Source organism: Amblyomma maculatum, chromosome 6 (assembly GCF_055883805.1).
Source record: "Amblyomma maculatum isolate TAMU_Amacu chromosome 6, ASM5588380v1, whole genome shotgun sequence".
In the NCBI taxonomy this organism is placed as follows: domain Eukaryota; kingdom Metazoa; phylum Arthropoda; class Arachnida; order Ixodida; family Ixodidae; genus Amblyomma; species Amblyomma maculatum.
The window spans coordinates 91,499,250-91,522,449 of record NC_139349.1 but is presented as its reverse complement, the minus strand read 5'-3'; the positions used below and the strand labels follow the sequence as shown (position 1 = coordinate 91,522,449).

The window sequence follows — 23,200 nt, the reverse complement described above, 5'->3', positions numbered from 1 at the left end:
CTTCATGCATTAACGGCATTACCGTCCGAATCACTCTGGAATTAGATTCGCACAGACACCACTTTCCCTTGTTTCGCCTTATTCTGTCGTTCCTGAATGTTGCGGAGTGAAATCTCTTCTTCGCGCGTTCAGCGTGGCATGCAATAATGGTCGCTTTTGTCTTCTTATAACATATATATATATATATATTCAGATGCCTGTTTTTAAGCTTTAGCGGTTCCATCAACTTTTGTATGTCTTCTTCTTAGGACAGTGCGCTATATGAGCATGAATCTTTACTGCGCGTCTTGAGGGATTTGTTTCTTGAGAACAAACAAACAAACAAAAAAACAAAGCATTTCCAAAATAACCATGACAATGCGTGCGAAGTATGAGGATATGCCTACATGCACCCCGTCTGCCGCTGGCTCCGTAATTTCCACTGATCCAGTTCAGACGCCGTGGGCACTGCACCAAGACACGAAGTCAAAAGCAATATCCAGAACGAGATGGACGGAGAAGGAGGTGTGGCAGTGGGGTCACCCTAATGCACGCTAGATAGAGAGCATATGTGTGTATACTTCACCACATCAAGAAACGTTTCGTTTTCCTTTCCTATTTATATTCTTCGCCGCGCCCTCGTTAGTAGGTCCTTCCACACAGCGGCGGCGTTCGCGGACGCCCGAGGCGCTATATAGGCAGCAGAAGAACTCGCGTGGACGATTGCATCTCTCCGGGTATGAAGTGGTTCGATACCGGAAAGAGGAATGCCGACACAACTGTCCTTGCGGGCTAATGCGGCTCCATGCGTGTGGGGTGGTTTGCGAACCAGAACCACCGCGGACACGTATTGGGCCACGCCCGTTTAGCCGGGCGGAAATATCGAAATGTCTGGTATACTAATTGCTCCACGGTGGACACAGTTTCGAGGAAATAAGGGAGTGACTAGATATATGCATATGTGTATATCTATTTATATATTCTAGCAGCACTATAGACATGCCTTATGGAGAATTTACTTTTTATCCTGTAGCTGCTCGAAGCTTGCCTATGCGGAATCCCCGATGGTTCTATCTACGCGGTATCAATCATTTACGACACAAAATATTTGGTTTCGTTTTCTTTTTAGCCATACTAGCGAAATGCATACTGCACAGCCATTGCACAGGCGTCGACCTGACGCAAGCTGGCAGGGCAGCAAGGAAACAAGGAGGTTATATACACTACACAGTAGTGGCCGTGACTGTTACCAGTGAGCTGTGGTCGCAGATTACAAATAAACCTGAATAACCTTCGTCGCATATGAACAGCCTTTATTGTGGAGGGGCTAAAGGGTTTATTCAACAGGGGGCTCTGATAAAGTCTTAAGTTCAATCTGCACGTCTCGAATACCTGGCACGACCTGTGGTGCACGTTTTTTTTTTTTTTTTCGTTTCCTGATTGTCTTATTCTGCGAGAGTCTGAATCCTTTTCTGCAAGAGTCTAATCAGATCCTCTATAGTGGTAATATATATATGGGGCGTTTGTATAGGATATTTATATTTGGCGCCAAAATGAGGTAAACGCATGACACAGGGCTACTGCCCTCCTCTGCAAATGTACGGGTTGCAGTGAGTTTTTGCTTGCCGCGGGCAGGTGGCAACCAGTCCTGCCACCCACATTTGGCGGATTGAGACGTTACCCGAGAAGCGCCTTATCTTTACGATCGAGCAAACGCGCTTGGACTAGCTGCGAGATGAGATACGCATCGGAGGGAAGTATTACCCTCGGAGGCCACAAACCCAAGTCTCCCATAGAGCATGACACGTAAATTACTGGAAAGAGAGAGAGAGAAGGAACACGACGGTCGGTCTTCAAATTACCCATAATGACGTAATGCAATGATTGTATAATTACTCGCTTAGTTTCCCAAGTGCGCTTTTATCGGATGACGTTCACGCTCGAGATGTAAACAGGCGCAGCCTGAAATGCTTATGCGTGCATGTATGGGCGTAATATCTCCACGGTTGAGATAAAATAGCTCTGGACCCTGAAAGTATCTACTCTATAGAGTGTTTATTTCTTCTTCGTAGACTCGTGTGACAGATCATTATGGAAGCTGCCTTCGGCGGAACTTTAGCCAAATAAACAGTCTACACAGTGAGCGTTCCTTCTTTCCTCCATCGCCTCACCCAGATAGATCCCCCTCGCTCCCTTCAAAAAAAAAAATAAATAAATAAATAAATAAATTAGGAGCATGCATGTAGTACGTGCTCAGTAGCAAGACCTAAAATACGAGGCTATATAAGCGAACACGCCATATATAGATCATAAGACGCCTCTCCCGGCGTTACCATCTCGATACAACAAACCAACTCGCGTAATTTTCAACCCAGTAGCATCTACGACATTAACACGACAGGAACGTATACGCACTGAGCAAAAATTTGACAGCACTGCAGAGATCTGCATTGGGTACTTGCAAAAGCATGTGCGTTGGCTGCTCTTTAGTATATCTCATAGAGTGTCATGACTCAGCACTTTTGAGAGTCATGACTATAGACACTAGTGATGGTAATGAGTTTGATTGACTTGCACAAGTCATGGACTCAGTATTTATGGACAGGATCTCCGATCTGACTCATGACTAAACTATAATGACTCCCGTAACATGACTAGTCAAATCCTGTCTAGGCATACGCCGACATTATGAGTAAATAAAATCAATCAATAAATATACCAATTGTCATTACATAAACATTTATGACTACCAGCCTCATCTTATTGTGACGTCATATCACTTTACATTTTGCTTCCACTTACTGCGTACAAGATTTCGCAACCATAGCCAAGTAAGGCTATAGTTCGCCTTAATAATAGAGGAAGTAATTTGTGTAACACCTAATCTACCTGCGTAAAGAGAAACAAAACTAACTAAGACCGAAGAGGGCCAGCAACGCTCATGACATGGCTCATTGGCTAAGGTGAGAGATTTCGGGCTTAATTCAGTTTAACGTGGAACGCTAAGCGCTAAAGGTGGCGGGAAACGCTCCAGGGCTCTTTGTGGTTGATGAAGCCATTGAGAGCTATTTCATCGCGAAGCAGCCATAGGTCACGCCTCGTTTCTTCGAGACGCCTCTCCGTCAGTGACGTCAGAAGGAGAGGACAATTATCCCCGGCATCATGCCTCGTCCCGTTTATTTCTTCTGTGGCCCTCTTTCTTTCTCATCCTCCTCGACTCCTCTCCTGGGCAAGATACATTCGAGCGTGCGAATCAACGACTCGAATACAGGTCATTCCAAGAAAGAGAGAGAGAGAGCATTCTACAACGTGTGGTGGTTTCCTCGTAGACAATGAAGTGATGGCAGACGTACTTTACCCCACCTGCGCGGTTTGCAAGCAATGCGGTTGGCCATATGGCTTTTATGGTAGTTTAAGCGTAAGCCCAGTCCACGGCGCCAGTATTTCTATACAGACGAAGTGCGAAAGGGTCCTGTATGTCCTGCGATGCCAGCTCACGTCAAAAATTGCCCTTTCGAAATTAATCCGAACTTAGGAGCGCTGCACACTCTCGTGGTTCCCGTGTATACCTTTTCGGATCGTTAAACCTCCACAGTTTACATTCTACATACAATAAGGCGCAGTCTTGGAAGGATTCCGTGGGCGTTTTATGCGAGCTTTTCGTGAAATTCTTATAGGAACAAAGCGCGGGCATAATATGAAAGCCCTTTTCTGTCTTTGGCGGTCTGGAACTCAGCTGCGCGAGCTGAGCTTGCAGTAAACGCCGCACACATGCGGGCTTACAAAATAACGTATTGATTTTGTTAAACCGACATAGCCAGAGAAAGAAACAGGGAAGTGCACGTCGTGACCTGCAGCAAGATAGAAATAGAAATCTTGAGATGAACGGCGAAAGTGTGATGCAGCTGTGACCATCTCTAGCACCGAGAAAATATAAATATACATGTGTATACAGGCCTGCTTTACAAGAGAGGCCAATACGCAGCGCTATTAGAAACAGGCATAACAGGCAAACTAACAGCAGTTTCTATGAAGAGACTCGGGAGAGGCTAATAGTTATTTATTTTAAGTCTTCTTAAGTCAGCAAGAAATTGTGCACAGCCACCTCGGAATTTCGTATTTACTATTTTAACAACGATAGATCTGATGGGGCCATTTCCTCACGGTGGGAAACTATTTTACTCGCATCCCGTGCCAGTTATGGACTACTTGGAACTATTAGCCTGCGGCACTCGGGTGAAATGCGAGGACCCTGCTATTTCTATCTTCAAAATTTATTGTGTTCAATACCTAATGCAAGCTTCTATACATGTTTAGACAGAAACATGGCCAGCAAGCAACATCAGATGGGGCTGACGATGGGTCAGGTGCTTCCGCTTGCGAAGAGAATATTGACGAAGAACATTTCAGGAACGCGTTTCGACTGCTGAGTCACTTAATTAATGCACCTCGCTGTCAGATACATAAACAGGCTCCGGAAGGCGAAATGCGGGCGACAGTTCATGCTTGTCCCTCATCATCCCCTCAGGCATCCTCCAGCCGCACAGTGGAGTCATACCTCTGTCACACGGACAGGGCTGAACTCCTTTCAACTCCCTTCAACCAAGGTAGGCATTACCTCGAGGGAGATACGTGCCGTGTCACACGGCAGTCCATTATGGAAGGAAGTTAAATGGAGTTTTGAAGCAAAGGAGATCGACGATCTCCATTGATGGGCGAAGGGAGTACTCTCGTTTCCAATGTGCTTTGCTTCCGAGTCATTAAATAACATATTTCTTCAATAATGTAATTTTTACTCCTAAATATATTAGTTTTTATTGCATAAAATTGTATTCTAACTCGGTTAGTTGCGTTTAGTTGTCGCGACACTGCACCACGTATTGCACAACGCCGCGCATGGTGTCCAGCAGAGCGGAAAAAAATGGCTATGTTTAGAGCATGGTCGTTGTTTTCAGCAAATGTGTGTTCTTTTATATTGATATGACTAAAGCTAATTGCATTTTGCGAGGAAAATAGTAGTATAAAAAATATTTCAGTTTGTTTTGGACATTATTTTTATATCTTTGTGCAAAATAAACAGCGCCTAATGGCCCCCTGTTGGCTGCTCTGATAAGCTCATTGCAAGCCGTGTGACACGGGGACAACTCCTTTAAGGCGAAACTCCCTGCGACTCCCTTGCGCTCCTTTAGACCAAGGAAGTTCAAGGTAGTTCCGAGTCGGCCGTGTGACAGGGATATCAGACTGGCTGTCGCCGCGGCGTCGAGTAACGAGAACAAGACGCTGGTCGCCTCAAGCGTTCTTTTTCATTCTTTTTCAGAGCGGAAAAATCTTTCATTTTCCGCTGCGCGCACTTCTCTCCGGATGACCGGTCGCGTATGGAGATGACGAAAACGACCGAACGGCGTTTCTCTCACCCTGCTTGGAACGTTAAGTATAGAGGAACCCCCCGGCCACAGCGGCTACGGCGTCAGGTTGCCGCGATCAAGCCGGCCCGTCAGAGACGCATCCCTCAAGACGACGGCAGCGCATCCTTCGACCGCGCGCCAGTGTTAGATATACAGCCTATGCGACTCGAAGCCGAGCCGCTGAAACGTGATTAACGAATCGGACACCGTCGGCGCCCGCTTGCTCGCTCACCTCGTAATGGTCCTTTTGTGCGCGTCATTATTATACAGCACGCCCCCTCTCCGATTTCCTTCCCCCCTATCAACCCTCCCTCGTGTTTTGGTAAGTTCGTTCGCGTGTTCGTGAGGGGTCTCAGAAGCGTGCGCACGCATTCGATCAGCCGCACCTCCCTCCGACCTCGCCCGCACGCCTGTGTCCGCAGTTTCGAGTTCTGCCGTGGAAGTCAGCAGGTTGGAAGAAGACGATGCAAGGATTAACAAACGGACGCGAGCGCGCGCGCGTGCCTATGTGTCAAAGGCACTCCTGTTGTGACCGCGCTCTCTGCTACCGAGAAGTGGACGGCTCCGCCGGCTTTGAGAAGATTTTTTTTATTTTTCTCGGGTATTGTCTGCAGTGGAGTCTTTCAAAATACAGCTGTAGGGTTTTGTCTTAAACTCGTAGCCGATGGTTTTGTCCTGTTGAGGATGAGTAATTGGTAATAAGCTTCGGCACACGAAAAATACAGCTCCAAATGATTGCGATTGTGGCCGCACCTTCAGGTATACCATTGTACGGCTTGATTAGGCTGCCAAAGCAATTTCCCACTTGCCTTCCACGGGATGTAAGCACACAATGTGGTGCACTAAAAGAAAAGAGGAAAATTAAACAAGTGTTCGCGGCAGTGGAGGGCTGAATTCATCGATGACACTCCTTGCCACGCCTTGACGTTGTGTATCGCCGAAAAGACGCTACCAAGCCTTTAAACAAAGGCTAGGCAATGCAGAACTGCCAGTGCGGATGCGTGCGCTGCGCGCGTTCGCATTCCTAGGCGGTTTTAGCGAGTTTCCGCGAAACTGCAGGGAGCGGTGCGAACGTGTAGGCAAGCTGTCGAATAGTTCGTGGAACTGGGCCGAGCCGCTCGCTCGCTATGGCCCACAGCCTCGAGAGCACATACGTGCATGGGGTGCGTGCGTGCTATGGAGGCTCATATACACGGCGGCGCCGAGTGGCGTCGTGTGTATACTGCCAGCATCGTCACTGCCTCCCCGCGGAGTCTAATCAGCTCGCGGCATGTCGTTAAATTGCCCCACTTTGTGCTCACGTAGGCCCAATTGCTCAGAAAGCCAATTAACGAGTTCACTGGTATGTTTCTGTGGTTTTTCTTTCATCGCTATTTTCTTCCTACCCTTTTTTATTGGCTGCACTACCACCTGAATCTGGAGCGAAAAAGAGCATTTCCTGAAGGACTTATGTATACCGCAGAACGCATGAAACTCAGGTATAGGTCAATTTGCGAGGTTACGGCGTCATTTATCTGATCGCGTTATCTACATTATCACAGGAAAAAGGGCATGTAAACATCCTTGTTCTTGATACCAATTTTTAATGCGCAATATCCAACGTCGACCTAATTATCTGACCGTATTCATAAGCTATACTTGCACTAGGAACGTCTACACGGTTTTAATAGTGGCGCAATATATACTCAGCCATCCGCCCAAATTTCGTCACTTCTCGACAGTTTCTCTGCAACGCACCTCAGTCTTGACGCAAGCCTGTACGGTTTACCGGTATACCTCGCGTCATAACGCTGTCTACGCTATAGACGCTCATCAGGCAATCTCTTCGCCCGTCTCGTTGTTCACCGCAGCCACGAGGGCTCCGGCATCTTATCAGTGCGAGAGTTGGAGGGGCAATCGGCTGGTGACAATCGCTCAAAAAACAGGACACGCGTGTCCACAGCCGAGGTTAAGAGGGAAGGTGGAGAACGAGTGCGTTATTCGCTCCGTTTACAGCGCGCCTACTGTTTGCCCCGGCGTGTAGCCGTACAGCGCGCGGATCTCGCTTATCGCTAATCGCTGCCCAAACCCGGGCGCACGCTCAGCCCGCTCTTCCGAAGCCAATCCACCGCGAGGCTTATGGCAGTGCCAGCCGGAACCATAAAGCTCTATCGGCGAGGCGCACGCCTTTGCCTCGAATGTGACGTCCTTTGCTTGACTCAGCGGAGCCGCGGTCACCCTCAACTGCAGGCACTATATAGCACCGGGCAGTCAGGACTCAGGACTAAGGAGGGCTATATAGCTTAACGTGTATCAGGAGTACCAGCGCGTCTGTGTGGAGCAGGGGAGGAAACATTTATAAGAGCACTCTGGTTTCTCTTACAGAGCCCCGGGGTCTGCTCCATGAAATGCTAAATTGTATCATGCAGATGTTGTACTACGTCGTGTTGCAAGAATACTTGCGCGTCTTGGTAGAATATACACATATAATATACCAAGCATGCGTCGCTTGTTTTGGACGTAATGAAGACTCAAGTCATCTCTGCATGTCTTTGAGCCTTCGTAAGTCATGAATGACCAGAACTTGTGTTTCGGGATGAAATTCAATGACAGGAGTATATATATCAGGGCCATTTTTTTAATCTATACCAGCTACACCAGTGCAGCAAAAATCCATCATAGGTATGGAGATTTCCTACACTGGTGTAGCTGGTGTAGGTTAAACAAATGGTCTTATAAAGAAGCGCACTCGCGTACGAAGTCTTTCATGAACCTGAGCCCGGTGTCGTGGACTTCATCACAAACAAAGCCGCGGGTATATAGACACTGCACGGGCTGCATGGGTGCTTGGTTTCCTGAATTTTGCTGAGGTTGAGCAGGCACTAAATAGCTGTTCACATTGGGTACCATACTTTCTCCGGCACTCCGCCTGCCTTAAACGACGCTGCACCGTTTTAAGGGACCAGTGTGTGTGCACCTACCAAACTTGTTCGGTGTTGAAGCTCGCGAGGCAGAAGAGGAGGAGGAATGGGCAGAAAAAGGGGGCCCCTTGTCGATGGTACCCGGAGACCCTAAAACCCGGGTCATCGTGCCTCGCTTGCGCCAGACCGACTGTACGCGCGGCCGCGGCAAGCATGGTCGGCGACGACGGCTATGATTTATGGAAAGCGGGCGAGCAAGGCCGCGTGGCGGCTTGCCGCCGACTCTCTCCTTCCGATAATGGCCTCTTTCTTTCTCCTTCTTTTTTTCGTTACGGTATACTTACTGGCAGCCTATATATGCCGGAGGTGCATCCCATAACACCAATGCCGTCGATGTTGTATATACAGAAAGTGCGGGGACGCGTCGCAGTGCCTTTTCAGTTCGTATATTTAGAATATAGTCCGCTAATGCGCTGACCGGATGTCTTGTCTTTTTCGCCAAAGTTATATGCGCGGCTTACTACCGCCTCTCTCGCTTTACTTTCGAGGTCGTGTGCGGGTTTCTTTTTCCAAATCTTTTCCAAGAAAAGGTGAGGTAGTATCGTTTTCTTTTTGTTTTTTGTTTTCTTCGCAGGCAGCTCTGGACGCGCTCTCGATAACTCTGTAGTATATGTTGCGTGCGTCGCATCGCCACTGGCTCTCCAACAGCCAACAGCTCTCTTTCGGTATACATGTCATGTTCCCAGCGAGCCCTGCTTTTTGTTCGAGGCGACCAGCTTCGCGCTTATCCGATCAGTGATGCGCAGGTCGGGGGAGCTAGGTTGCCCTTTCTCAGGATGTAAATCATCGGGTGACGTGCGGCGCCCGGTCCCGCGACTGTCTTTTTGTGGCTTCCTTTCTTCTACCTATTCTTTTTTTTGTGCATGGCACAAGATTTTCATCTCAATATAGCTGAAAGAGGAGACGTCCTCGGTTCTATGCAGACATGTCACTGCTTGTAAGCGTGATTCTGCTGACGCCTTTATGCACCATTGAAGGTGTGTCATTGCCATGGAAAAGCGATCAAGTACCCCCCCCCCCCCCCCCCCCTCACCAGCACTTTATGAGGAATATCGAGGTTTATCTTATACACAGGATCCATAAATAGGCTACTTCTTTGTGCTAGCAGCCTCGGTTACTTGCCTTTAAAAGAGAGACAGAAAGTAAAGAGAGCAAGCGTCCGCTGCTGTTTTGTCAGCTTGACTGAGCAGGAAGAGAGATTTCTCTAATAGGAATAAACTCGAGAAAAAAAAAAAAAAAAACGAAGAGTTATAAATGACTAGTTACGTTCCGCAGTATATTCCAGGTTTCAAATACGTAGCGCCTGAATGTTCGCGTCGTCTTAGCAAATTCTGTTCATGTCTGTGGGAAAGATAACTGTGAACCACCGACTAGCCCCATGCAGTTATGCTTTTCAATAAAACAATTGGCTATGCTCTTAGGGGCACGGGCATTATCTTATCCGCACGAACAGTGCCTGTCGGTTTCGAGCGTTTTGTGCGTCCGTATGTGTGCGTGCATTTGCATTTTTAAAAATCGATCGCTTAAAAAGAGAGCCGTACCGAAGATTCTTCCACATTCTGGAGAGAGCTACTTTGATATTAAATGGCCTGGGAGCAGTGGCACAGCCAGAAATATTTTTCGGGATGTGAATACGTCGCTGGTTAATGAAAAAATGGCAAAAAAAAAAAAAAAAAGATCCGGAAGGTGGGAAAGAACGCAGTGATCAGACAATTTCGGGGGTGTTCTGACACCGAACCCTCCAATCTTTTCTTCCCCCCCCCCCCCCCTCCCTTCCACCTCTACGCCCCTGCCTGGGAGTCCTTGAATCTTCTCTGACCGCTTGTCACCAAGTGCTCAGTGCAAGCTAATGAAGAAGTATGGGAGAGCAGCGCCGTGGCGTCGTTTGGTGACGAGGGTGCGGCGCCGTAGCGGCGTCAGAGATATCACATGCAGGTCACGCCGCAACCTGTGAATCCCAATTAACGCACTAGCTTCGTAACGCTTTCTTTTCTGACCGTTCCCAAGAGAGCGTTTCAAGGACGAATGTGGTCGGGTTGTCAGTCAATCTGTCAGTATCTCGATACCCCAGCAATTACACGCCGAAGATTGGATATTTCTTCATTAGCACGCTCTCGTATTCCACGCCGAAATCAGCACCTGCCTGTGAGATCAGCACCTCGCCTTGCGAAAACGTTTTCGTTTTTTTTCTCAAGTCATTTGGCTTCTACGGCTGCAAGTAGCGACTGGCATCTATGCGGGATACAATGTGAAACAGTGGTAGCTATCGCACAGTGACAACTGACGCCCAAGCGAAGCACGTTGTCAAACAGTGAAGGTTATCCTGTGCATTGACTCATTGCAACGTAGGCAGCACGCTTCTTTGCATCATTCTGTAAAATTGTGAAATGTACCGGACGAAGTAATAACTGAAGGTGGACAACCAAAATTTTGTCCCCATAGCCAAAATGCAGCCGCCGAAAATGGAAGAAAAATGCAATATTATGCGTTCATTTTCGATGCGTAGAAATATGGAGTACAATATTTTGTATAGCAGCATCGCGATTAAAACTGGGTTACGGAAAAAGCTGTGAGAAAGCTTCCAGACCTTAATAAACTCATACAAAATTTCTCGTACTTAAAGCAAACAAATCTCGTCACACATAAATATCGTTCAAAGTATGAGAGATATATGACATTTTATGACATTTGCATAAGTTTGTATGAGAAAATTTATATGAGGTTATTGTTACTCAGAGCTTTTTCCACTAGAGAGATCCTTCGGATAGCCATTGGCAGTTACTAATGAATTTGCAATGGACAGGTTTGCAACGCATCGCCAAAAAGCCTTTTTTTTTTTTTTTATCGTTGTCACTGCTAAACATTCGCCGAGTCGCGTGGAAAATATCCATATATTTGTCAACAAAGCAGAATACTTTATACTCTGCACATTGATTTCCTTACTAATACCAGTCAGCTCATGGCGCCAGCATTACCCAAAGCATGAGCTCGAAAACGTAAAATCTTTATTTATTTATTTTTTTATTGAGATACCGGTGGGGTGCCGCGATTCCCACGGTGCGTAAGGTTCAATTCGTGCCGGTGTCCAAAGCCACGCAGACTCAGCTCACACATTCACGGAGAGAGAGAGAGAAAAAAAGAGAGAAAATCAGTCCATAAAGAACAAAATCGGGCAATTCGGTTTTCGCGAACACATCGTAACAGTCATTCGTACTGGCATCATCGTGTCTGGGCGATGCTATAAACTCCTCCTGGCGTTCTACATTGCCGGCGAGCGTGCAGCAAGCATCGCACGCCGCCGTTCTTCGACGGTTGCACGCGCGGGAGCACGACGCGGAGGAAGAGGGCCTTCCGTGTGGTGTGCGTGACCACACTCTTAGTCGCATAAAGTCGATCCCAAAGCGGATAGCGGCGGCCCAATATGGCATATGATCGGCGCAGACCGATCCCTCACGACTCTCGCATCCACGGTGGCACACGTTTTCCCTCCAACCCCTCCCCGCTCTTCCGAGCTCTACATTTTCTATAGCTTCTCTTCGTTGCCCGGAGAAGCCGTGTACGCTTGCGCCACTTGGCTTTTTTTTTTTTTTTTTCGGTAGCCAAATTTTATTCTGCACGACCTCGGACGCGCGGTTCTGTTGTACACGGACACGTCGAGATCACGGTGTATATATACATACAGACTCTGCAGCGCTTAATGCGGCCCGACGGGTCGTCTCGGTACCCTTTGTTTGCGGCGTTTTCGGTCGGATCAGGATGGCCCTCGGCGGAGCTTCCGTGGGTTCCTATGCGACCGCGGTACCAATGTGCGAACAAAGCGCTGCTGCAGGATAGAGCTAGAGAGAGAGAGAGAGAGAGAGAGCGAGAGAGTGTCGGCACGAAGCGAGACGACGTGGCCGCGTGCGCGTCGTGAGCGATATCTTCTTGGGGCGCGCGCACGGTAGCTCGCTCGAGACGGGCCGATATTACAATGGACGCCTCCGATGCGAGACAGTGTGAATCGTGCGCCTATGGGAGCAGTTTGTGCATGTACTACGAGAGCAGCGCTTGTCTGGCCACCGTGGGTCTTCCCAAGAATGTCTGCGTTTCCATACCTCTAGTGTATATGCTGATACTGTTCGTTGTTATCTCGAGCGTAGAGGGGCCTGACAGTCGGTGGCGCCGCTAGTTAACTGGTTACAGCTGGATGAGGCTGGAGCGACGGACGCCTAGCTCCGTGGGTAGACCGAGATGGAAAGCCATGGTGGTAGAGGGAGGCGTCGGCTTGCGAAGAATTCTATTCCCATTGTTCTCTGTGAAATGGTTCGTCCCAGGCAACCCGATAAGGATGGTGGAGAAAGTGAACACCCCATCAGTGGAGTGTATGGGCTGGGATTGCACTCGGTCATACGATGCTCCCAGTAGAGTTCTCTCAGCTGGCCTTCCGAATCTGTTGTGTCGGATCGGTATCCTCGGAAGGAACATATAAATAATGGCCGTGGACAATTGTTTCAATCTCGAGTGAGCGAGCGCCGCTGCAAGAGGATTGTTTGTAGGCGGATAGCGACGCGTGGTTTTATTCTGCGTTATATGAACGCGTGCAGATACCACGGCACTTCAGTAAAGCTTGACACGTATCGGTGGTGGGGTGGGGGGCAAACCCACAATCATCGATATCATGTGATGGACCGTTTCTCTGGAATAATTTCCTTACTTCTTACCAGTGTTCATTGTATACAAAAAAAAAAAAAAAAAAGTAACCATCTTGTGTTCTGCATTTTGGGTCTACATTCAAAATGTTCAGGCGGCTTGTTTCTCGTCAGTTCAAGGAGAAAATGTGGCTGGTATTCGAACGCCATTAAATGAATCGTCGCATGCAATGAGACCTCCGCGAAATTCGTGTTACGCAGGACCCAGAAAGCCGCACAATTTCCCGACAATGCAAAGAAGCCGTCATTAATATGTGCTGATCGCTTCTATTTAACTTACCCAAAGCGTTGACTGTGATTGAAATGTACCACACACTCTTCAATGCATGCTTATGCTATTATACCTATTGCTTTTGAAAAACAAGGCAAAAAGGTTTACAGCTCATGCACTCTCGCCAGCCTTGGCTCTTTATATTGACGTTATAGCATTTTCGTTTTCAGCAAGTGGTTCTTTCAATAGCATGCGCCGACTGCATTGGGTGCATTTAAGCATATCAGCGTTTGAATGCATCCCAACGCATGATTATGTAAGCAAGATCAAAATGCTGAGCTCTTCACGGTTTGGACGAATGCAACTTCAGTAAGTAAACAGCAGCATTGCTAATAGGTTAACCAGAAGACTTATGGTTTGGTTTGGTTTGGTTTATGGGGTTCTCAAGGCGACTCCTGCTATGAGAGAAGCCGTAGTGGAGGACACCGGAAACTTCGACCACATGCGGTTCTTTAACTTGCACTGATGTCGCACAGCCAGAAGACTCATGTCTGTCTCTGTCGTTGTTTTGCGCAGATCCGGCACCGGTTCGGCTGCTACGACGAGATCCAGCTGGAGAAGTCGAAGCAGGTTCGCCACTGCAATTGGGTTCGCTTCGTGCGCCATTCGCCACAGTTCAGCGCCGAGGTGAACCTGCTGGGCTCGCTGGTGAAGGGGGAGCCCGTGTACGAGACCATCCGCACGGTCGCCTCCAACACGGAGCTGGTGGTCTTCTACGAGGACCCCGACGAGGACGTCGAGCGGACGCCTCTCACGCTGGTCGTGGCAAGGGACCTCTCCCTAGCGCAGTACCGCAGTGCCATGGGCATGATCCTGGAAGGTGAGCGGCCATTTGTTGTCTCTCTCGAAGCCTAAAAGCAAAGTGCGGGCAGGACTGTACAGGATTGTTTCCTGTGCAGCATAAGATGTCATATTATTCGTGGGTTTGAGTCGAAGCCCTTTGATTCAGAAAAAGTACCAAATAGCTCTGATCAAAGCCTTCTGATATTTTCGATCATATACATCGAATGTTTCGAACAAAACCACAAATCTGTCGAACAGTACTGGTTAAGAATAGCTATATGGTCTTGCTGCATGTTTAACATAAGCTATTCTCGTCAGGTTTCAGGGGGTCGTAGTTACTCATTTCTTTCCCTCGGAAATTCGACTAATTTAAATAAAAAAGTTGTTTTATCGCACGAGCTGTGGCGTTCACAGCTGTGAGCTAGTCCATATTAGTCATACCGGAAGAAAGCTGGGCAGGTTGAAAATGCGATGCAAAACCTGTACAATGACGAAATGGACATTGTGAATCACTGACGTCGTGGACTCACCTCGTGGAGTCAGGATCAGGTATACCGACGGCTCACGCATCTCATCTCTCAATATTCTGCTTAATCGAACGCACAGATGCATTTAATCTAAGCGGTAAAACTAATTTTGTCGTACGGAAAAGCACATTTTAGAAACAGTACGTCGACTCATCACAGTGAAACAGCCTCGCTTTTACACCGTAATGGCCCCTGTTCCAGTGCTCTTATAGCAGCAGCATTGCAAGATGTGCGTGCGCCGTTCCCCACGAGAAACACAAGAGGTGGAGACAAGCAACAGGTAAAGGAAGAGAAAAGGGGGAGGATAACGGAAGTAAAAGACGTCACACACCACTCGTCTCAGAGCGCGCGCTCGACTCCACCCACCTTGGCGGAGCGGCGGTTCCACGAAGCCAAAAGGCTCTTGGCGCCCGGGCCACGTGGACAACCAAAAAGAGAAAGCGCTCGGAGGGACGATGACGCTGTGCTCCCATTGTTAGAGCTGTGTAGTAGCCGCGTGGTGGCCGGCGGTCCCCTCTTTTGACCTCATACACGCGCGCGCGGTAGAGTGATTGATCTTTCTCTTGCTTAGTTGCTGAGCCTCGCGATGCCGCCTTTCTATCAGTCGTCCGCGAGCGAGCTGCTCTGAAACAGCTTTTCAAAAGTGGTTCACCCAATCGGCTTCCGCGGCGTCTTGTCGATACGGCATCCTGCAATAGCCATCGCGGAAGTCCTGAGGGATCTCTAGCTTGCGTGCTGCCGCACCGCGGAGCTGTCGAGACCGTCAGTGGTCCGGTTTGAATGATGACCGTTCGTAATTATTTTGCCGCTCATTGTATTAACAGTCAACGCACCTGAAGACGCGCACTCACACACGCTTGGGCGTCGGTGCGGTTAGGGACTTTTCTTAGCTCGTGTTTCGGACCCGTCGACGACTGTGTGGGTGCTGTCGGGAGAGGAGGCATAAAAATTACCCGCAGGCCGGGTAAACTTGCGTTTGTTTCCCGTGTTTCCCTCGTATTTTTGGCAATAGACAGCCCGGACAGGCCGCAGTGGGAGAGGCGGCGATAAGCGCTGAGACTAGCGAGCAAATTGGCTTCTCGTGTATACACTGCGCGAGCAAGAAATAATGAAAGTTTGGGTCGGTCCTCTCTTTACGAAACAATTAGAGCGTTAGCTTAGCGACGCTTTCTTTTGTTCTACCCACCTTCCCGCCGCTTGACTTGTGCTTCAAGAGTTTCCCAGGATCCAATAAATGTGAATGATGGAAGAGGACCACTCATATACGCCGACGTATGTAGTAATAGGGCAGAGATCGGTTGTCAGAAGCTTTCAGACGGGTCTTTTTTTTTTTTTTGTAATCTTTATTAGTTGACCTGGATTAGTTGAAATCCAGTGGGAAAATAATAAATGGTATAACCGCATAGACATTGTATAATGCGTCTCGTTCCCTCCGTAAAGTATGTTACGGCGACTATATATTATAACTAAGCAAAACCACTTAGTTGTCTCCGAAGCAGGTGCTAAATAGATGACATTTAAATGCCTCAATTATTGCTGCAAAATATTGAATCACAGATTACTGCTTGAGCCTGTGCGTGGCTAGAACGCTGAAATGCCAAGGTAAAGTGCTGCTGAATCAATCTGCGCCCAGTAAATATCCTGAGCGCAGATTACTGTTGTTTTCTTTATTTCTTTTTTAAATTTCTGACAGCATAGACGTAGATCAATGAAATAGCGCGCACTATAGTGCGTGTTGCTCTATATATTGTAAGCCTTCCACGGATCTTCTTTCATTTGTACATACCATAATCTTCTTCTTTCTTTTGTACATACCATCGTCATCGTCCCGCGGCGCCGGCTCCAGCACGCGCCTGGGTTCTCCATCAGATTAAAACGCTGACACGGCGTACCTTGCCTTGCCGTCACGACTTTGGCGTCTCGACCTGGCCTTCTTTCACAATATGCACACGCCAAAGTTAAAGCACGCCTTCTTGGCACAAGTTCATGCTATCTATTGTTTCAAAAACACCGCAATATCAAACCGTGCACTATATGTGGCCGCCTATTATTTTTCAAAGCGTCCTCTCAGTGTTATTTCTTAGTTCATTAAGTCCTCGCGCTTTGAACATTTGATTATTACTTTCATATATGCAAAATATAAGAATCAGTCAGTCAGCTAACCAATTGAAACCTGCGATGTCGTGAACTAAAAACTCCTCTTTGAAATAGTTCAAGCATATGTTCCTCAGTCAAGCCTAGTCACGAGACCAGCGTAGTTTATTTCGACAAACAGGGCGTGGCTTCTGGTTAAAATATGTTCTCTTGTTCGGGAGGCATCCTGAAAGGTGCGTTTTGTTCGCAGCACGGCGTTCTTGTTGAAAAAAAAAAAAAACAAAAAACAAAAAACACAACATTTTGGTTCGACACATTGTAGAAATGAGGCGTGCAGGCAGCCTCGGGAAGACGTACTACATTCGAGCATGAAAGCTGGGCAAGTTCAGATAGATCGTTAATGCTGCAAATGATACGTGTACGAAGAACAAAGAGAGCGCATGAGGCAACAGATTAGCTTATTTATTTATTCATACCTCAAATGCTCCTGTGTAGGTGTTCTTTACGAGGGGTGGGCGGCTTCACAAAAGGGTGTTTTTGATGGCACTTTTGAAATTGATCGATTTGGAGTGGTGTACAACTTCTGGCGTCATTTTCCGGTCCTTCGCTGTAAGTGGGAAAAAAAAAAGAGAGAGAGAAAGAGAGAGAGAGAGACGAATAAAGATGCAATGATGTGCGCGCATGCGGAGGGTGTACCGAGGCGATATCCACCATTCTGAATTTGCACTAGCGAGATTCTACGAGATTAGTTCTTGTCTAGCGTCCCTGCCATCTGCAATCCCAATAGCGCCTGTCCTTGTGTTCTCTTCTTCTTATCTGTCGATTGTCTTCTGTTTGCGCTCGTCAGTTCCGTAGAAAATCAAGTACCAACTAAGCCCAACCAAAGTTTTATTGCAATCCCACACGCTGGCCCAATTGGAGCATTGATAGTTGCTTCCGTGTAGAAGAGACAGGATATCGCAAACACGAGCCTGGGAGCAGCGAATCTGAAATTGTATCGTTCGTGGGCGGCGAAACTCTTCGCGGTTAGAAAGGAATCTAGAGGACTGACAAACACCCTTGAGGCGAGCGATGAAATAACACCTCAAACAATGCTGCCCTAAGCTTGCATTGTTTCTGCTTTCTTTCGGAAAGACAAAAAAGAAATGAATATTTGCAGGCAAGCTTTCGTCATGACGCGACTGAAAACTTCGGGACTGGGCTTTGTTTGCGCATTTTAGAATAACATTACATGCGTCACCGAGGATTGCTCAAGACGCGCCTTCTCCGCGGACAGGTCGGGTCACGCGCCTGAAAGGAGAGATTGTAAGATTAGGCTTGTCAGCTTTCGTCATGGCTGACGCTGCTGAGCTTGCACGTGATGTATAGCGGACGAATTCGTGGTTCGTGTATGGCGCGTGACCACGAAGAGAGGTATAGAGTGACAGGATTTCTTACTAATAAGCCAATGGCACCGAAGTAAGGGACGAACTCTTCTGTCTCTATTTCACTTCCCGTTTATCATCATTTGCAAGCTTAAAAGAGACAGAGAGAGAATAAAGAAGAAATGCTCTGCGCTGTACAATTTGAATGTCTTGTACGAATAAACAAATACGACCCAAGGCGAGATGTCTTACTTGCAGGGGAATTGCAAAGGGGGTGTGCACTGGAGGAATAAAAGCTTCACGAAGCCCCTTTTCGAACGGCGATCCTCCCAGCTCTTCCCTCGCTGCGTCCGAACCCAGCCCCTATTCTGAGCCAAAAATATTTTATCTAATAGCGCCGCTTTGGTACATGGTCGTGCTGCAGATGAACTTCAGCTTTTTCTTGTTAAATATATTGGTTGTCGCGTATTACTGAACGCATACGTAGCAAATGTACCTTATTTTCCGCCATTTACTTTCTACGCCAGTTTCACTCTCTAGCTTGTTGGAACGCCACCTTGGGACGCACGCGCGCAAGGTATCACGCATGCGGTGGGCGTGTACGTAAGGGAAAAAGTGTGGCCAACGACGAAATGTAGCAATGCCCCACAACCGGCCTTTGGAAACGAACAGAAGTCATTAGGCGCACGCGTACTAGCAAGCGGGCAGCCATCGAGAGCCTCTAATCATTCATAAGAAAAAGCGGCGTACCGTCAGCTTTACATGAAGGCCTCTTGGTCCACTTAAAACGGGGGCATTGGTAATGAGACACCTTCCGCTCTACACAGGGCCTTTATCATGCGAAACCAACGACAACAGCAATATCAGAAATCCTTCGGACGGGCAGCATATCCGCTAAGCAGCCGTCCGCCCGACAAAATAAGGCGAGCGCGAGTCCTCATTTCCACACGACAGCATGCGCATTTGCCCACGTGGCCTCTTGTATAGGCTTCATCGCTTTGTTCGTTTTTACGGCCAGAGGGAAAAGATTCAAAGCCGAAGGTAAAGCGAAGAAAAAGGGCTCTTTTGCGTCGCTGCTCCCGATACCGTTAATTATAAACCCGGTCATCACTTCGTGAGGCAGGCGATACCGAAAGGCGAGCTGACATGTTGATTACACCGGGCAGACGTGTCAACGTCTGGAATGCATCGAGTCCTTGCAACCGTCAACGCCACGTCGTGGCCGCGCGACGGCGCAGCTTTGAAAGCACACCGTTACGCAAAGGCGGCAGCGAAGTTCGCGCACTGCAGACATTCAGTCAAGGTCCTCAGATCTTATCTCCGTCAGGACGCGAGAGTGCACTTCTTTCTTGTACGGCTTCGAACTGAAGAGCGAGTATGAGACGGCTGCAGTGATCATTCGCCTCGCGTTCGCAGTGGGCATCGGAACAAAGGTACAGATGATTTAATGCGGGTACGGAATGAACTTCCACGCCTGCTTTAAAAAAAGGAATAAAGTGAAGGAATGAGCTTCCACGCCTGCTTAAAAAAAAAAAAGAAAGAAGAAGGAGTGAAGGAAGGATATCCTTGCTTGAAGAGCAGCTGCAGACCTGACGCCCATTGTAAGGCTGTGCACGTATAGAGGAAGCCGTTGGTATGGTCGCCGTGCCTTTGAAAAAGAAAGTAAATTGTTCGCGAGAGGCGCCTCTTTGTGTGCTAGACTGTGTTATTGTCGCAAGAGATGAAGTGCTGTTGAAATTGGCATAATTTTCAGCGGCGGCCGCGGAGGAAGCTATGGCCAGGATTGATGGCCTGTCCGCCTCAAGGCGAAATACCGCTCGCATTCCGCGCTGCGTCAAGAGCGGACAAAGCTCCTCAAATTCAAGGTCCGAGACGTTGACAAAGATTGTCGCCATTCGCTGACGGCAAAAGAATTTTTTTTTTTTTTCTGTTTTGTTACCATAGTGGTCGTGAGCCCGTGAAGGCGACAAAGAGTCTGCAAATTGTATACAGGCTTGTAGGAAGCACATAAGGGTACAAATGTTGATCAGTGGCTGCATTTACTATTTCCTTCGTAAACTTAGACTTGTGGTGAGCTAATCTCACTCGTTCAGTGGGACGCCGACAACTGGACGCATTCAGAGTCCCCGATCTGTTTTTGTTTTTAGGCAGCATAGATACGGCATTGCATTTACTATTTCCTTCGTAAACTTTGACTTGTGGTGAGCTAATCTCACTCGTCCAGTGGGACGCCGACAACTGGACGCGTTCAGAGTCCCCGATCTGTTTTTGTTTTTAGGCAGCATAGATACGGCATGCAAAGATTTTCCAAATTCGTTTGCTTGACCGTTCTCGGCGCTTCTTGTCCTAAGAAAAACGCTTCCTCTTGGGCCGAGAATACTTCACAAATTCACAATAATCTCGATCGATGAACTACTAGATATTTTTGTCGTTTGGTTTCGTAGAGCAGGTTTGCAGACTAAAAATTTTGGGTTTTAATGTCCCAAAGCAACAACTGGCCATGAGCGACGCTTGTATGTGTTTGTTTGGAAGGGAGGGGGGGGGGGGGGGGGGGTTAAATTAGACCACCTTTACGCATGCTCACAACGCACAGGACACATGCATTTTTTGCATTTCTCAATGTACAATCAAAATTCAGCCGCCAAAGACTTGATACTATATAGGTTATCCCGCGGGATACGACCCCGCAACAATCTATTTTGCACACACGGCGTGCGAAGTCGGTTTGCTGGTAGCGATCGTAAGAATTATTTGAAAAGTATTCTATCTGTGAGCCTTCTTCAGCTCCTAAAATGATACTTTTACAAGATCAGTAAAAACGTCTGCAGCAGCGCACTTTCTCTCACTTTTTCTCAGGCAACGCATCACTTTTTTTTTTTCTATTTGCAGACACGCCCTTGGACTTGTCACAGTCCTTAATAGCCCCTCCAGTGTCCCCGTCATCACCCATCACCCCTCAACTACCCCGTGTCCTCATGACGCCACCGTCCGAACCCGAAGAAAGGCGATCGGTGTCTAGCGAAGGAACTGCGACGGAAGAGGTAAGACACGCTTTGATCTTCGGGCGGCGCGCGTAATAATCAATCAATCAATCATTATTTATTTAATGTGCGCAGGAACAACCATATGGTATTCGTGCTAATAATAATAATATTAATAATAATAATAATAATAATAATAATAATTGGTTCACAGGAAAGGAAAGGTGCAGTATCTGTCAAACTTGTATCTGTGGACACCTGAACCGCACCGTAAGAGAAGGAAGGAAGGTGGGAGTGAAAGCTAAAGAGAGAAAGGGGTGCCGTGTGGAAGGCTCTGGAGTAATTTCTGGAGTGGTCGGAATTACTCGGGAGCCCTCCACTACGGCCCCCCTTTGAGTGTAAGATTGAAAGAATAATATCAGATTTCTTTCAGAGTGATGAAAACGAATGAATGTCTTAGTCCCATCAGGCTGCCGCCCTTATGTCATAACATACCGGCCTTTCGCCTAGGCTTCCGGCTAATTTAAGCCCGCCTCAAATAGCCCACCTCAGGCTACCAGTTATACCTACCACTTATGCCAAAAATCACGCGTTGTGACGTGATTCTCCCTTCCGCGAGGCTCTTGTGGTGGAGCAGATTGCGCTCCAGACTACGCAAAGAATCACAATGGTTCACGCTTCACGGCGCCTGTTATAGAAGTGCCTCTTATTCCCGTGCGTCGTTCTTTTTTTTTTTTTTTTGTCTTTTTTTTTTCTAGTCGCAGTCATCAAGCGTACCAATGGAAACCTCCCGGCATATGATGGTCAAGAAAGGTCGAGAGCGGACTCTTCTTCCTTGTGAAGTGTGTGGAAAAGCCTTCGACCGGCCGTCGCTGTTACGCAGGCACATGCGCACGCACACAGGTATGCGCACGTTTCTTTCGCACTGTTGCGAGCTCTGTGCTCTTCCCGCGTGGTGCCCTCGCGAATCTGTACATGTATACGTTCACGCTGCGCGCCATGTGATGATAAGGCTGAATTAATGGTTCCACTCGGTGCTGGTCGTATCGGGTGTTTGCGTACAAGGTTCGTTTCGCACTGCCTGTGCAGAATCGCCTTTTCTTAGGAGGAAGTTTTTCGTCTTCTTTGCAAGGATATGCAAATTGACGTGTTCGGCATCCACCGCACGTATGCAGAATCTCTGGCTTTTAAAGAAAAGCGGTGAAATCGCGATGAAAGATGGTTTTATAATTTTGGGGGAGCATCGGTTTAAAAAAAAAAAAAAAAAAGGAAAGCTTCCGCACGGTTCGAAGCAGTGAAACATCCATGTATTTGTGAGAGCCCAATAATGAAAAGTACTGAGCATATAAACAGAGACACATGTGATATTTAAGATAAGGCGAACGAAGTATTCTGTGGGGAGTTTTCATCATGACTAAAAAATATTGACAGTAATAGTTAAAAGAGAATGCTTGCATAATGTGCGATTCGCAGATGACATCGAATTGCTAAGAAGCTTAGGAAACGAATTGCGAAGTGTGATCAGTGCATTAGACGAGCGAGGCAGAAGTATTCAACTTACAATTAATGTTCTGGAAGCTCAAGTATAATAATAATAATAATAATAATAATAATAATAATAATAATAATAATAATAATAATAATAATAATAATAATAATAATAATAATAATAATATAATAATAATAATAATAATAATAATAATAATAATAATAATAATAATAATAATAATAATAATAATAATAATAACCCTTTATTTGCGCTACATGACATGACACGGGAGGCCGGCAGTAAAAGCTGCCACACAGGACAGCTTGACAGGGCTGGCGGCCCCTATATACACTTCACAGCAAGCCATGGCACATCACTAAAAAAAAGAACTGAAGGAATCAAGCGTCATTGAAGGGAACGTCAGATCAGGATAGGTGTAGCGCGCTGCTAGAATAAAGGAATGCATTTATTTACGGCAGCTAGTGACCGCAGATCTGGAGTACGAAATTATAATGATGAAGAGGATAGTGTAGTGCACATGACGTGTACTATTAGGTCGTAGATTCCTGTTCATCTAAATTTATCCCTGATAGGGAAAGTATCTAACGGTTGTTTATTTATACGCGCTCTCAGTGCTCACCTAGGGGGCAGGAAATTGA

The 23,200-nt window shown here is 47.3% G+C and overlaps 1 protein-coding gene across 2 annotated transcripts in view; it reads left to right on the top strand.

Moving 5' to 3' along the window:
* The window catches only part of LOC146186235 (uncharacterized), a 123,567-nt gene that overhangs the window by 34,252 nt on the left and 66,115 nt on the right, over nt 1-23,200 (top strand). For both annotated transcript variants that reach the window (XM_084607108.1, XM_084607107.1), the window contains exons 3-5: nt 13,820-14,123; nt 20,961-21,112; nt 21,811-21,955. In XM_084607108.1, the coding sequence (XP_084463234.1) occupies nt 13,820-14,123; nt 20,961-21,112; nt 21,811-21,955 (601 nt within the window). The remainder of the gene's footprint in view (nt 1-13,819; nt 14,124-20,960; nt 21,113-21,810; nt 21,956-23,200) is intronic.